The sequence below is a fragment of the Homarus americanus genome, unplaced genomic scaffold (assembly GCF_018991925.1).
Source record: "Homarus americanus isolate GMGI-L3 unplaced genomic scaffold, GMGI_Hamer_2.0 scaffold41807, whole genome shotgun sequence".
Taxonomy (NCBI): Eukaryota; Metazoa; Arthropoda; class Malacostraca; order Decapoda; family Nephropidae; genus Homarus; species Homarus americanus.
The window spans coordinates 468,380-483,801 of record NW_024717057.1 but is presented as its reverse complement, the minus strand read 5'-3'; the positions used below and the strand labels follow the sequence as shown (position 1 = coordinate 483,801).

Below are 15,422 nucleotides of genomic sequence, written 5' to 3'. Positions count from 1 at the left end.
TCTTAATCTCGAGTCAGTGGTCAAGTAAAATAAGAGTAGCCAAACCTCTGAGACCGTTTTAAGTCTTGGATCAATACAGACAGACTTAATACAGTTTACAGAGACAATGTTTGGATTGTTCACACGCCAGTTGCTGACTCTCTCTCCTCCCTCTATATCCATCTCATCTCCCTCCCCTCAACATCCTCTTATCACCCCTCCTCCCCTCCCTCTCATCGCCCCTCCCTCCCGAGATAGACAGGTGTAGTAAGTTGAGTGTCAAAATCAACTCCGTTTCATGTAATTTCAAGGTGAATTTTGTAGCGGCCATCACAACTTGAGTGTCTGCCAGGATGGTATTGATTTTAAGGACGAACTTGCCAGCAGAACATACACACACACACACACACTTATGCACGTACACACACATATATACACACACGCACACATGCTCATACATACACACAGAGAGAGAATCCTGGAGCCTGCCAGTATAGGTGAGGTGTGCATGGCGGCAGTGGCAGCTACGGTTTAAGGCGGTGGTGGCGGAAACAGCGGCGAGCAGATCGGGTTATTCCCCTCCCTCTCACTCCTTCCTTCCCTCCGCCATCTCACCTCACTCCTTTCACACACCTCCTCACTGCCGCCGCCGCCACCTACTGTACATCCTCTCACGATACCTTCCCCTCTTCACCCTCTCACTCTATCTCCCTCTAACCCACATTCCCTTACCCCCTTGCTAGATCTTTCCTCCCCATCACCCTCCCATTACCTTCCCATCCTCCTCCATATCACCCTTCCCCCTTCTTCCCCATCACCTTTTCATCATTTACCCCTTTCCCCTTCTCTTCACCCTCCCATTTTCCCAATAATATTTAAACATTTCTATCCGTCTAAAAACACATATAAATATTGATACAAATCTTTAATAACGGTTGTAAAGTAATGTTAAAATGCATACGATTACAATTTACTTAAAAGGTTGAAAAATATCTTAATGTGTATCAGCGCTTACAGAGGTTTGTAATCTTCGTAAAATCTTCAATTGTATACACTGACTGTAAATGTTTTTTTTTTTTATAATCGTAGCCACTCTGATTATAAACGTTTGAGAAGGACAATGCAGAGTTACGGGGCTTCATAGCACCCGGTGTCCTGTGAGCGAGTTCATCTATCGTACAAAAATAAAAATCAAGAAAATTGAATTGAGTGAAGAGTATTAATAGTCTCCTTTCTTCCCCTCCATCTCTTGCTTTTCTTCCCCCTCCCATTTCTTTCCCTCCCTGTCGCCCCTTTCCCTCTCCTTCCCTTCATCTCAACTTCCTTCCTTACCTTTTCCTCCCCCATCCCTTTCTTTCCTCCCTCCTCCACCCACCTCCCTCTTCGACACTAACACAAGGTCACGTTCATATATTTTATTCAACAGTGTTCGTGCAGGTATACAAGGGGGGGGGGGTGGGGGGTGGGGGGTGGAGGGGGATATACTGTACTTAAGTCTCCAGTTACAGGTACGGTAATTCTCAGGTAGCGACAAATTTACAAAAGATAAAAAATTCCAGAAGATTTACTCTGAAATGGAAGGTCAGGTACCGAACGTACTACTGAACATACTACCGATCATACTTAAGAGACTACAGTAGTACAGTAGTGTTGGTAGAGTAATTCTCCGGTAGCAAATTGGCCGCCTGTACTTAGACACGAAGAGGGATATATTCAGAAACTACATGAGGCAGTTACTCCCACCTGGCATTATAATCATCCTGCTTCTTTATGCACAACACCTGAGGGAAAGTAAAGTTACCTGTAATTATCCTCCAGACTGAAATTGTTTAGTTAGAAAATTACACTTAACGATGCTGCAGCCACATACCTGTACAGTAATTACATAAGTGACTCATCCACTTGTAGTTACGGAGCACGACAACCTAACTACCTAATGTATGTAACGTCTATTATGAAAAAAATAAAAAAAACGGCCACTTGAAAATTTTCTTCGTGACCTGAACCGGAAAAATCACACGTAAAATATACGATTACATGAAGATTAGTTCCAAGTTTATTTCACCTGAATATTAAACATCCTAACGCTATCAAGAGAGGCTAGGCTACAGTAAATTAGATAAAGTTAAGACTACTATTAAATTAGGATGGATTAGGTTAGTGTTAGGGTGGTTAATCTATAGAGGAAATAAGCTGGAGTGTCTAATCTTCAGATGATCCACTGTAATTAACTCAGCTACCTACACATGTTCTTTTCTATGCCAATAATTATCTGCCAGACCAAAGTTACACGTTATCGATCTACCTGCAAGTCACAAAGACAGAAATTTAATCAGAAAATTAATTCCTTATTCTTTTTCTCCTGGCTCCTTCCTCCGCAACATTTACCCAAGTCATAACCAAAATTGGATTGCTTCGGGAGAGTTTTTTTTTGTCGACGTCTCTTGCGTAGGTTGAGGGTGTGTGGGGGGTCTCTTGAAAATGTGTGGGAGTCTGGAGAGTGTGTGGGTGTCTGGAGAGTGTGTGGGGTGTCTGGAGTGTGTGTCTGGAGAATGTGTGGGTGTCTGGAGAGTGTGGGTGTCTGGAGAGTGTGTGGGTGTCTGGAGAGTGTGTGGGTGTCTGGAGAGTGTGTGGGTGTCTGGAGAGTGTGGGTGTCTGGAGAGTGTGTGGGGTGTCTGGAGAGTGTGTGGGTGTCTGGGGTGTGGGTGTGGGTGTCTGGAGGTGTGGGGTGTCTGGAGTGTGTGGTGTCTGGAGAGTGGGTGTCTGGAGAGTGTGTGGGTGTCTGGAGGGGTGTGTGGGTGTCTGGAGAGTGTGTGGGTGTCTGGAGAGTGTGGGGTGTCTGGGGAGTGTGTGGGTGTCTGGGGAGTGTGTGGGGGTGTCTGGAGAGTGTGTGGGTGTCTGGAGAGGTGGGGTGTCTGGAGTGTGTGGGTGCCTGAGAGTGTGTGGGTGTCTGGAGAGTGTGTGGGTGTCTCTGGAAAGTGTGTGGGTGTCTTTGAAAGTGTGTGGTGTGTCTGGAGAGTGTGTGGGTGTCTGAGAGTGTGTGGGGTGTCTGGAGAGTGTGTGGGTGTCTGGAGAGTGTGTGGGTGTCTGGAGAGTGTGTGGGTGTCTGGAGAGTGTGTGGGTGTCTGGAGAGTGTGTGGGTGTCTCTTGAAAGTGTGTGGTGTGTCTGGAGAGTGTGTGGTGTCTGGAGAGTGTGTGGTCTGGAGGTGTGGGGTCTGGAGAGTGTGTGGGTGTCTGGAAAGTGTGTGGGTGTCTTGAAAGTGTGTGGGTGTGTCTGGAGAGGTGTGTGGGTGTCTAGAAAGTGTGTGGATGTTTCTTGAAAGTGTGTGGGTATCTGAAAAGTGTGTGGGTGTCCTGGGAGTGTGATGTCTCTGAAAGTGTGTGTGGGTGTCCTGAGTGTGTGGGTGTCTGGAGTGTGTGTGCGTGTCTTGAGAGGTGTGGGAGTGTGTGGGTGAGGTAGTAGAGGTGTGGTAAACGTGTGAGCGGCGGGGAAATGAATAGGTGACAGGGAAGAAGTATCTAGCCTCGTGTGGGTACGTCACACACACACACACACTCTCACACTCACACTTCACACACACGCACACACACCAACACACACCTGGTTCTCCCAAATGCCACACAACGTAAACACCTAGAAAGTGCAAAAGAGGGCATGCAAGATTATTCTCTCCCTTTCCTACTCCACATATCAAGAAGCGCTCAACACACTGACCCTTTCGACTCTCACTGACCATCACGACCTCATCTGCAATTTGGTAAGATGACACCATCCCCGACACCGGCCCTACTACCACCTGAGATCCTTTGTCCGAGAATTGCTGTTCGACACCACAACCGCATCCAGCCCATACGTGCACGAACTGATCGCTTTAAGAACAGCCCAGTCCCAACCATTGTAAAATATCAATAACTTGTAATAAATCAGTGTATTCACTCCCAGTAAACACTGCTCCTTACACTGTCACTATGTTGAAATGAACTGTAGTTTGGCTTTTCCACATCTAGTTATTATATATGTCTTATTTGTGTCACTTATGTTACTTGTATATTATTTGTAATTCATAACCCATTCCCAAATATGTAACTGTATTTCAGCCTTCTGGCTGCCAAGCTCTTCAATAAACCGTTAATTATTATTATTATTATTATTACACACACACACAACACACACACACACAACACACCACACACACACACACACACACACACACACACACACACCACACACACCTACACACACACACACACACCCACACACACACACACACACACACACACACACACACACCACACACACACACACCCACACACACGAGATTTACAGCCCCCCAACTACACAATAACACAGCTATTAAATACACGATGGGTCTTTTGGTGTCTATTTTAAGAAATTTAACGCCCTAGTGTAGCCCTCAACTGATGGAAAGAGGATTAACAGCCCTGGAAAAGGTTCAACGACCCTGTTAGAAGTTCAAGAGTTCTGGTGGAGAGTCAACAATCTCTCTATAGAATTTGTGTATACAGTGGAATAAATTAATATATTCAGAAAACATTAATTAATTTATTAATGCGATAAAAGACGGTTAAAATTTTGAATTTAAAAAAAATACGGTGAAAACATCCAAATTATGTTAGGTTAACACGGTGAAAATATCCTTTATGAGTTAAATATACAGAGAGGCATTATCTTAGAGCTTATACTTGGTAAACATTTTCTCTGAATGCTTATAAATGATAAATTATCCACAATGTCAACAGAAATAAGGGAAAATACTCTCATCAACAAATACGGTAAAATACTCTCCATGTCAACAAAAACTCGGTAACAAAACATTAATAAAAAGAGATATACGAGAAAAATATCCAGTGGATGCTTAGAAAATCAATGAAAATATCTATAACACACGTCATAACTTACCTGGTGCCGGGAAACAGTGGTACGCCAGGTAAACACAATACAATATATATACCTGGACAAGATGAACCTGTATACAAGGTAACAATATCACAACGGCAATCCAAATTAAAAATAGAATACATACTTGATTGTACATGCAGGATGGTAGACATAGGTATACATGAAGTTAGAATACATATCTGGGAACGCTCATGAGTATACATAAACAAAAGAATAGTACCAGTTGCTAACATTCCAACAGACAGACAGACAGACAGACAGACAGACAGACAGAGACACGAGGATATGATAAAAAATAGAATTAAAAACGAGAAATATAAAAAAGTCTTAAAAAATGACTTTAAATCGTCAAGATAACAAAGATAAGATACGAGATGAAATGAATAACATATTAGGAAGGAACGTTCGGTTATCCATCATAATACTGAATAATCTTCCTATAACTCCAGCCCAGAGTGACAGAGACTTATTCATTGGCGGCGTTTATACCATCATGAGGCACCGTCCCTCCTCATGGGGGAAAACATTATCAGTCAGGGTAGGGACGGCGGGAGAGGGGAGGAGAGAGGGAGAGGGAGAGATTGAGGGGGTGGGAAAAGTGAGGGGAGGTGGGAAGAAGGGAGGTGAGGGAGAGAGTGGGGAGAGGGAGAGAGAGGAGGGAGAGAGTGGGGAGAGGAGAGACAGGAGAGAGAGGTGATGGTTAAGGGAGGTGAGGGACGAGGGAGATAAGAGGATGGGGAGGAGGTTCTGGGGTGACAAAACGAAGATGATAAACAAAGTTAACTCAAGAGGGAACAGTCAATAACACCACCAAGCCTCAGTCCTCAGGCCCTACCATGAAGGAACGCCACTGCGGACAAACGACAGGAATGCGTTCGTCTGGCGTAACTTTCATAGGTGCGTCATTACGTCTAGGGTGGTGAGGTAACGCCAGGGTCATAACTACTCATGCTGGCGCTGTTTGTTTTTTATGTGGGCGTCTTTAATAATGACACAGATGTAAGTTGAGGAAAGAACCCTTAACACAACCCCATCTGGGTGTGTACGGGGACGCATCCTCCCATTGATGGAAATAAACACTCAAATAAACTTTAGTTCACAATTCATGATAAAATTTGAGTTATTTTAATAGTACATATAAAGGAAACTCAATATATATATAAACAAAGACAAAATATCTAGCAAGTAGTTAACACGTAGACAGACAGACAGACAGACAGAGAGACACGATGCTCTATTATACCCAGGAGGAAGGGTTGTTGCCAGTATTCAACACATGCAGATATATAGGACATACAGACAAACTATTAACAAAGTGGAATAAAAATTGTGAGCGTGCGGAGACAATAACACTATTATTATTATCGTTAATAATAATAATATTATTATTATTTTTATTATCATTATCATCACTATTCTCATTAAGTTTATCGTTATTATTCTTACACTAACGAAAACAAGTTTAGTTTGTGTCTTTTTATTTACTTATTTCTCTCTCAATCTCTCATTCCATTTATCAGCTTCTATCTCTCGTTTTGTCTGTTTCTGTTCTTCTCTATCTGTCTGTCTTTCTTTCAAACTATCTTTTCTTTCTCTCTCTCTCGACTCTCTTTCCTTATTCCTCTCACTATCTCTACATCACCCCATCTCTAAGCTCTCTTTCTCTTTTTACAAATCCCGAGAAAGGAAAACTAAACAAAAATAAAATAAAATAAAATTCCTCCATCAGCACAAATTACTCACTAGGAGCCACCCCCCCCCCTTTCCCTCGGGCAGCAGAAGCTCTCAAATATCCAACGCTAATCACAAAAGCAACTCATCTTTAACAAGCTAATTAACATTGTTTGAGCTAACTAATGGAATTATTTAACTTTCTATCCGTAACCAATAGTAAATAAAAACTGAAAAGAAATAATTAGATGTACAGAAAGTGTCCCCCAAGGCAGTAAAGAAGAGGTTCCCAGGAAGTTGTTTGTCTTCTGTGTTACGTGTGCCTATGAGGATTATAATTTAATGTGATATATTCAGCGTAATATTACTGAATCATATTATAAAAATCATGGTAATTATAGAAAAGTAATTATAATAATATCTCCATAACTAAAAATAGTTATATGTAATAGTAATAATAATAATAATAATAATAATAATATAATAATTTAATAATAATAATAATAATAATATAATAAAGTAAATAATATGTAAAACCTCTATCTATTTCAATAGTTGGCAACATATCACCAGAGGGTAGAAGGGGCTTAACGTCACCCTTCCTGCCTCAGTAGAGATGGGTCGTCTCAAGTGACTACAGACGTATTCATTTATCAGCGTCTGCCTGTCTGAGAAACTCATTTCTTTCTCAGCTGGACGCATAACAAAAAAATAAATTACACCTCAGCTTATATTGTTACATTAAAAATAGGTGTAGAGAGTAAAAATAGGATCCTTCAAGGAGGGGAAAATTTAGTTCTTTTACGAGTCAATATTGGTTTTCTCTAGCAAATGAAAATATGTTTCTCTTGGTCATTATAATAGGGGATAAAAGCCCTCCTTGAATATTTAAATAGGGCCTAATAGGGCTATTAAATGTAATTAAGTTTGGGTATAAGTGGTATGGCTATTAACTCTCCTACAGACAAGAACACAAAAAAGCGGCTGTCTGTCTGTCTGTCTGTCTGTCTGTTGTCTGTCAATTTAATTTTCTTTCTAACACACAAACGCGCACACACACACACACACATGGTTTAATGACCCCCAAACAAACAAACAAACATCCAGAAAAAAACAAAGGCACCCACAAATAACAAACAAACACAGACAACAAAAAAACACCCAACAAACAGATCCACAAACACTACCCACACCCACATGCATCCAACAAACAGACCCACAAACACTACCCACACCCACATGCATCAAAGACAAGAGCGGTGCGGCGAAGCTTTGGTGCATAACATAAAAAAAACACAACAACAATGATTAAAAGAAAATATCAATAACAACAACAACATCAATACAACAACAACAATAACACGTAGATAGAGATAGATGAGGAGTATAAATCACCCTCATCAATCAATCAATCAATCAATGGAGAAATAATTAAAGGCGACTCACCTTGTAGCCTGCGTTTCTTCATATTCTGGCAGGTCAGGGAAGCTGGAGAATGGCAGAGAGGGAGGTCAAAGAGATGACAACAACAATAAAAAAAATATCCACTTCTACTGTCTATCTACCGTCCTTATTGCCATCTACCGTCTACTATTACCAACTACTGTCGCCAACCCATAACTACTTCCACCAACTCATTTCTGTGTTGAGAAAGATTATTATTTATTTATTTATTTTGTCTGAGTTATGGATGTTTATGAAGGAGGAGGGATGGGGGAGGTACTTGGGGGGAAGGTAGGAGGGAGAGTGGGGGGGAAAAGGAGATAGGGTGGGTGAGGAGAGAGGTGGGGGGGAAGGAAAGCGGGCGTGAAGGGAGAGAGAAGAGAGAGATGGAATGGTAGTAAGAACAGTTGGAGGATGGAAGAGTGAGAAAAGATGGGAGAGAAAGGAATGATAAGAGAATGAAGGAAAGAAGGAAGATGGCAAGGGCGAAGGAAGCGAGACTAAATAGGGAAAGACTGGGATTTTACGAGGGAAAGACTGTAAAACTAAGAGGGAGGCTAAGACGGAAAGGAAAGATTGGTAGGTAAAGAAGAATTGGGAGATGAAAAGGGATGAAGAGAGATGGAAAGACTAAAAAAGGAAGGGGCAGATTGAAGAACTAAGAGGAGGAATGACTTGGATATTAAGACGGGAGAGTAGTGGAAGGGTGTTGGTGGAAGGGTGGTGGGAGGGTGGGAAGATTGGTGTATTAAAGAAAGCCACAGGTACAGGGGAAGGAAGAGGGAGGAGGAAGAGGAAGAAGAGGAGGAAGAGGAAGAAGAGGGGCAGGTAGGTCTCACAGGGAGGCATATCTTGAACTATACGCGTACCATGACCATTTACTATACAGAGATGCATGAAAAGACCAATTTACAGTGACTTCAATAAATGTCCAATATAATACAACTTTACACAATATAACCACTGTGACCCAAATAATCTCAGTGTGTCCAATAAGTTTAATGAGGTCAGGTCATACTCACAAACCCCAAAACGACTAATTGACTCAATAATGGGCACGCTAGAAGGGGTCAGGTCAGGTTACGCTAAGAGGATGAACAGTAATCTGGTATGTAAATGAGGTAAGTGGTGGTGGTGGTAGTGGTGATAGCGAAAGTGTTAGTAGTAGTAGTAGTAGTAGTAGTAGTAGTAGTGTAGTAGTAGTAGTAGTAGTTGTGGTGGTGGTGGTCGTGGTGGTGGTGGTCGTGGTGGTGGTGGTGGTGGTGTGATGAGTGGTAGTAGTAATAGTGATGTGATGGTGGTGATAGTGGTAGTAGTAATAGTGATGTGATGGTGTTAGTGGTTGTAGTGGTAGTAGTAGTGGTGGTGGTGGTGGTGGTGGTAGTGGTAAGGCTTGGCGACACCCACACACACTCATACACACACTTATCAGGATAAAGGCTGTAACACTAAGCGAAAGTGATCATACTGTGTTGGGGGGGTGTCCGAGCAGTGTTTACCTGAAGGGGATGGGGGGGGGGGGGGGTACTGAGGAACATTTCTTTAATTGATGGGAAATATTTTTAAATCTCTTTACATGAAAGAAATACAGTGATAACTATTACATGGTGGGAAATACTCGTTATCTCTTTAAGTGATAATGGGAATTTGGAAACTTTTATTTGGTGGGAAATACCTTAAAAATCTTAAGCAATGGGACATACCTGAAAAATTCTTAAGCTTAATGGGACATATACAAGTTCTTAAGCAATGAGACATATCTGGATTTATGCAATGGGACATACTAGGATTCTTAAGCTTAATGGGACATACCTAGGATTCTTATGCTTAATGGGACATATCTCAAAATTCTTAAGCTAGGACATACCTGGGGATTCTTAAGCTTAATGGGACATACCTTAAAACGCTTAAACTAATGGGAAAAATACATGATCATACAAAAACCAAAGCCCTGAAGTTATTTCCCTTCAGGCACAGTGACACTGTTCGGACACCCGGAGTAATTAGCACTAACAATTAAATCCTGGGAATTAAGTGAGGTGGAGCAGTAACTAAGTAACTTAACTGTAACTGCTGCTACCTTAACTTAAAACTAGTGGAGGTGTTAATTGAGTCACGCCACTAGTGAAGAAGGAGGAGGAGGAGCTGGGTGTTCCTTAAGGCCATCTCAAGTATGTTCGCAAAACCTTAATCTATTTTTCATTTTTATTTTATCCTTTAATACATTCTCATACATTTTTGATACAGTGATGTATTTTGAAATAAATATTTAAAAACACCGATATATTTCTCATACATTTTTCAAAGTTGATGTATATTATTGAACAATTTAATACAGCGATACATTTTTCATACATTTTTGGGGAAGTTTTAATAAATTTTGAAGTTACTCTTGATGTGGGAGAGTTGCTGTCTTGTGAGTGGCAATGATATTGGGTGTGTTTATAAATAGAATTATAATGGTGCGTCTAGACATACATAATTACTTAATATCTAGCATGTCAAACTATCACCATCTCATCACCAGTGTGCCATAGCCATTACCAACACCATAACTACCACTATAAACCACTATTCCCACCATCACAACCACCACCATCATCAACACCATAACCGTCAAAATCACAATAATAACTACCATCACAACCACCACCATCACTATACCCACCATCACAACCACCACCATCACTATTACCACCATCACAACCACCACCATCATCAACACCATAACCGTCAAAACCAGAATAACAACCACCACCATCACTATTACCACCATCACCACTATTACCACTATCACCCACCACCACCACAACAACCACAACCCCGGCAGTGTCAGCCACCAAGAGGTCAGAGGCGTGGGTCACCAGACAGTGCCAGACAGACAGACACACACACACACACACACCTTCACATTACCACCACCACCAGAGAGGGACTGCCACCGGTACCTGCTCATTACCACCCAACAACACCACAGGTAAAATTAATTATGCTTCATTGTGCTTGTAACAACAAATGGTTCAGACTATTATTGTTCTTGGTGATAGTGTGTTTGTATATGTGTGTATGTGTGTGTGTGTGTGTGTTGTGTGTGTGTGTGTATGTGTGTGTGTATGTGTGTGTGTATTGATATCATACACCTTTAGTAATCTGTATATTCTATAGTATTTTGCTTGTGTTATTTGCCTACTAAGCGCCTTTTCTGTTTGACTAACTGAGTGACCCCGGGGCGTGAGAGCCCCCTTCCCCCCTCCTTTGTGTACCCTGAATCACAAAGAGAAGGGGAAAGGCAAAAAATACGAGAGACAGATGTAATAGAAATACATGAAAGAGAAATACTGAACAAAGAAATAAAAACTAAATATTAATAAACCCCGTGAAAGCGATGGAGAGGCGACAAGAATAAAAAAAAAACGGGAAATGGAAGAGCAATAAAAGTTAGGAAAGAGAAAATTGGAAAGAAAAACATAGATAAGATACATAAACGAAGATATATAATAATGAGCAATGAAATATGAGAAATGGAAAGGTATTAAATATTGTGAAATGATCAACATAATAAAGAATGGAATGTTAAAAGAATAAACTAAAAATTACATAAAAAAATTGGAAAGGTAATAAACACAATGAAGATTATAGGAAATATAGAAGAAAATATTTAAATCTGAAGGAAAAAATAAGCCAGATTAACTAAATAAACGAATAAAAGGAAAGGAAGAAAAGAAAAGAAGGAAAATTAATAAACACGAGTAAAGGAGGAATGGATAAATAACCAGGGAAAAAATGTGGAGAGGGAAAATATTAAGTAACAAGGAAAGAGGAGAGAAGGGAAATTAATAAATAAAAAGGAATAGGGAAAATCAATTAACAAATACAGGGACAAGGAAAATAAACTAAAGAAAGGAAAAGTAAAGAAGGACAAAAAATAAGGGAGAGGAAACATGAAAGGAGGAAAATAAATGAGAGAGAGGGAGGAAGAGATTCTACGCCTACCTCCCTGCCCTCTAGTGGCCGCCCTCACTGACAACATGAAACAACCACTGCCCCTTGAGGCTTAGGTCTGACACACACGGCGCCGCGTAGGACGGTTGGAGAGGTGTTAGTGATATGTGGTTGTGGTGGTAGTGGTAGGTTTGGTAGTGGTGGTTGTGGTGGTAGGGTGTGCTGTGGTAGTGATGGTAACGGGTGGTGGTAATGATATGTTGTGGAAATGGTGGGTTATGGAGGTGGGTTATAAAGGAAGGTTATGGGAGTAATGGTGGGTTATGGCGATGGGTTGTATGGGTAGTGGGTTATGAAAATCATAGTGAGTTGTGGCATTCGGTGTTAGAGGTTGTAGAACTAAGGTTGAGTAGTGTTAGGTTATTGGTGACGTGATAGTGAGTTACGGTAGACTCACACACACACACACACACACACACACACACACACACACACACACACACACACACACAAAGAAACTGTATAAGATGAAGGTGGATGTATACATAATCCCCCTTGTGATGTCGTCCTGACCGCCAATATCAGATGTAGACAGCCAACACAAAATAATCTTCAGAACCCACGACCGCAAAAAACACATGAATTTTTATACTCCAATTTTAGGTTAGGTTACGTAAGGTTAGGTTGGTTAGGTTAGGTTAGGTTAGGTTAGGTTAGGTTAGGTTAGGTTAGGTTAGGTTAGGTTAGGGAAAGTTTGGGTTTAGTTTAGGTTGGGTTTAGGTTAGGTTTAGGCTAGGTTAGGGAAAGTCTGGGTTTAGGTTAGGTTAGGTTCGGTTTAGGTTAGGTTAGGTTAGGTTAGGGAAAGTTTGGGTTTAGTTTAGGTTGGGTTTAGGTTAGGTTAGGTTTAGGTTAGGGAAAGTTTAATAAGGCTAGGGTAGGGAAAGTTTGGTTAGGTTAGGTTTCAGTTTAGGCAGGTCAGGTCAGGTCAGGACACAATAAAGCCTCGCCAAACCGATCAACAAACAACACCATAATTCGCTGTCTGACCTGCCACCCCCCCTCCCCTCAACCAACACCACCACACTATAAAATTACAGATCTATAGATTTTTATCAGCCGGGACAAGTCTCTCTCTCTCTCTCTCTCTCTCTCTCTCTCTCTCTCTCTCTCTCTCTCTAACTCTCTCAACTCCGTCTCTAACTCTCTCAACTCCCTCTCTCTCTAACCCTATCTCTCTCTGTCTCTCTCCCTCTCTAACTCTCTCAACTCCCTCTCTAACTCTCTCAACTCCCCCTCTCTCTTTCTCAACTCCCTCTCTCTCTCTCTCTCTCTCTCTCTCCCTCTCTCCCCCTCTCTCTGTCTCTCTCCTCTCTAACTCTCTCAACTCCCTCTCTCTCTCTCTCTCTCTCTCTAACCCCTCTCTCTCTGTCTCTCTCCCTCTCTAACTCTCTCAACTCCCTCTCTCTCTCTCCTCTCTACCCCCGCTCTCTCAACAGGTCTTCTCCAAGTAAGCTGTTTATATTTTGGCTCAAGTCATTTTTCAGCCTAATAGTCATTTCCTGGACACAGATCTTAAGTCTTTGAAGATATAGTCTTTCCTACCGAGAACAGAGTCATTTTCTGGCCAGGAGAAACTGTATCCTGACAAAATTATTTTCTCGACAGACGAAATAACATATGACCAGGTAGAGTCATTACCCGACCATTCAGTCACATTCCGACCACATTCATATTCCAACCATTCAGTCATATTTCTACCATATTCATATTACAACCAATCATATTCCAGCCATGGTCATATTCTAACCAGTCATATTCCGACTATACAGTCACATTCCGACTATACAGTCATTCCGACCAGTCACACCGATCAGTCACACTCCAACCAGTCACACTCCAACCAATCACATTCCAACCAGTCACATTCCAACCAGTCACACTCCGATCCAGTCACACTCCAACAGTCACACTCCAACCAGTCACACTCCAACCAGTCACACTCCAACCAGTCACACTCCAACCAGTCACATCCCAACCAGTCACATTCCAACCACAGAGAACAATTCCCTGGCCATCACCCTTCCACCGGCTCCCCTTATCAGTCCCTGGCCACGCTCTCATCACACTGTCCAAAATGAGTCAGGGGGAACGAGCATTAATTTGCATAATAAAAATATTGGCTATACTCAACTATGGTGAGGGATGTTGGCTGTTGTTCTAATGATGGAGGAGATTGCAGGAAGAGGAGGGGTGGTGGAGGAAGAGGGTGGTGGAGGGAGGAAAGAGGAGGTAGGAGTGGTGGTGGAGGAGAGGAAAAGAGGGGTGGTGGTGGTGAGTGAATGGTGGAGGAGGAAAGAGGTAGGGGTGGTGGAGGAGGAAAAGAATAGGGTAGTAGAGGAGGAGGGAGAGGGGAGGTTATGTAGGAGGAACAGGAAGAATAGGTGGTGTTTGAAAATGAGATACAGAAATGGTAATGAAAGAAGAGAAGGAAGATAACGAAGAAAAATAGAGAAAAGTAAGGAAGATAAAGAATAAACTGAGGATGAAACAGGAGGAAATATAGAGGAATGAAGACTAGGCAGAGGAAATTGAGGAAAAGAAAGAGGAGGACGAGGAAAAATGAGGGAAAATAGTGTAGGGGAGGAGGGAAAAAAAAGAGCTAACACGCAAAAAGAATCGCCTCACACTTCTCCATCAGGTGACCTCACCAAATATTGACAATACACTTTTGTTTGTGCACGTGATTTGTTTCAGCCAATCAGTGGTCTGGGCGCCTTCACGGGAGCGACACCACGCAGTCGGGGCAATATTATTGGTCGGAACTAATTTCGTCATTCTTTTTAAATACTTTTGCTCATTACCTCACCGACAATCTGCCCAGTTTATTTAGGAGTAAGTAAAGATATATATAAACACACACGCACACGCACACACACACACACACACACACACACACACACATGTCGAAACAAACCAAACGTGTACCTGGAGTGTGACTAATTACAAAAAATAGTTTCATCTTCAATCTATAAAAAAGATTCAATCAACAAAACGTTAAAATTAACCAAATAAAACATACACTAAAACAATCTGATAAAATAACCTCAAAATAAACTTGGTAATACAAGTAAAAAATAATAAAGCATAATTAACAATAACAACAACGAACACAATAATAGGTAAAGAATCCAGGTAAAATCCACATCAGGTAAACAACTACGACGAACGGCAACACAAACAAATACAATTAAAAACAAACGAGAAACTAAAAAAAAAAGAAAATTAACTAATAATAAAAGACAAAGAAACAAAAGAGGACAATCATTAAATAATAAAAGTCAACAAAACAATAAAATAAGAAAATTAATAAGTAAAGACAAAATATAAACTAACGAACAAAAAAAACAATTAACCTGTGATAAAAACGAAAAATAAGAAGAAAAACCAAGAGGTAATAACAACGTGA

At 41.3% G+C, this 15,422-nt stretch overlaps 1 protein-coding gene across 1 annotated transcript in view; it reads right to left on the bottom strand.

Annotated features, from left to right (window-relative positions):
* Window positions 1-15,422, bottom strand: part of LOC121858788 — a 197,763-nt gene that overhangs the window by 141,450 nt on the left and 40,891 nt on the right. The window contains exon 2 of the mRNA XM_042355423.1: window positions 8,018-8,059. Coding sequence (XP_042211357.1) covers window positions 8,018-8,059 — 42 coding nt within the window. The remainder of the gene's footprint in view (window positions 1-8,017; window positions 8,060-15,422) is intronic.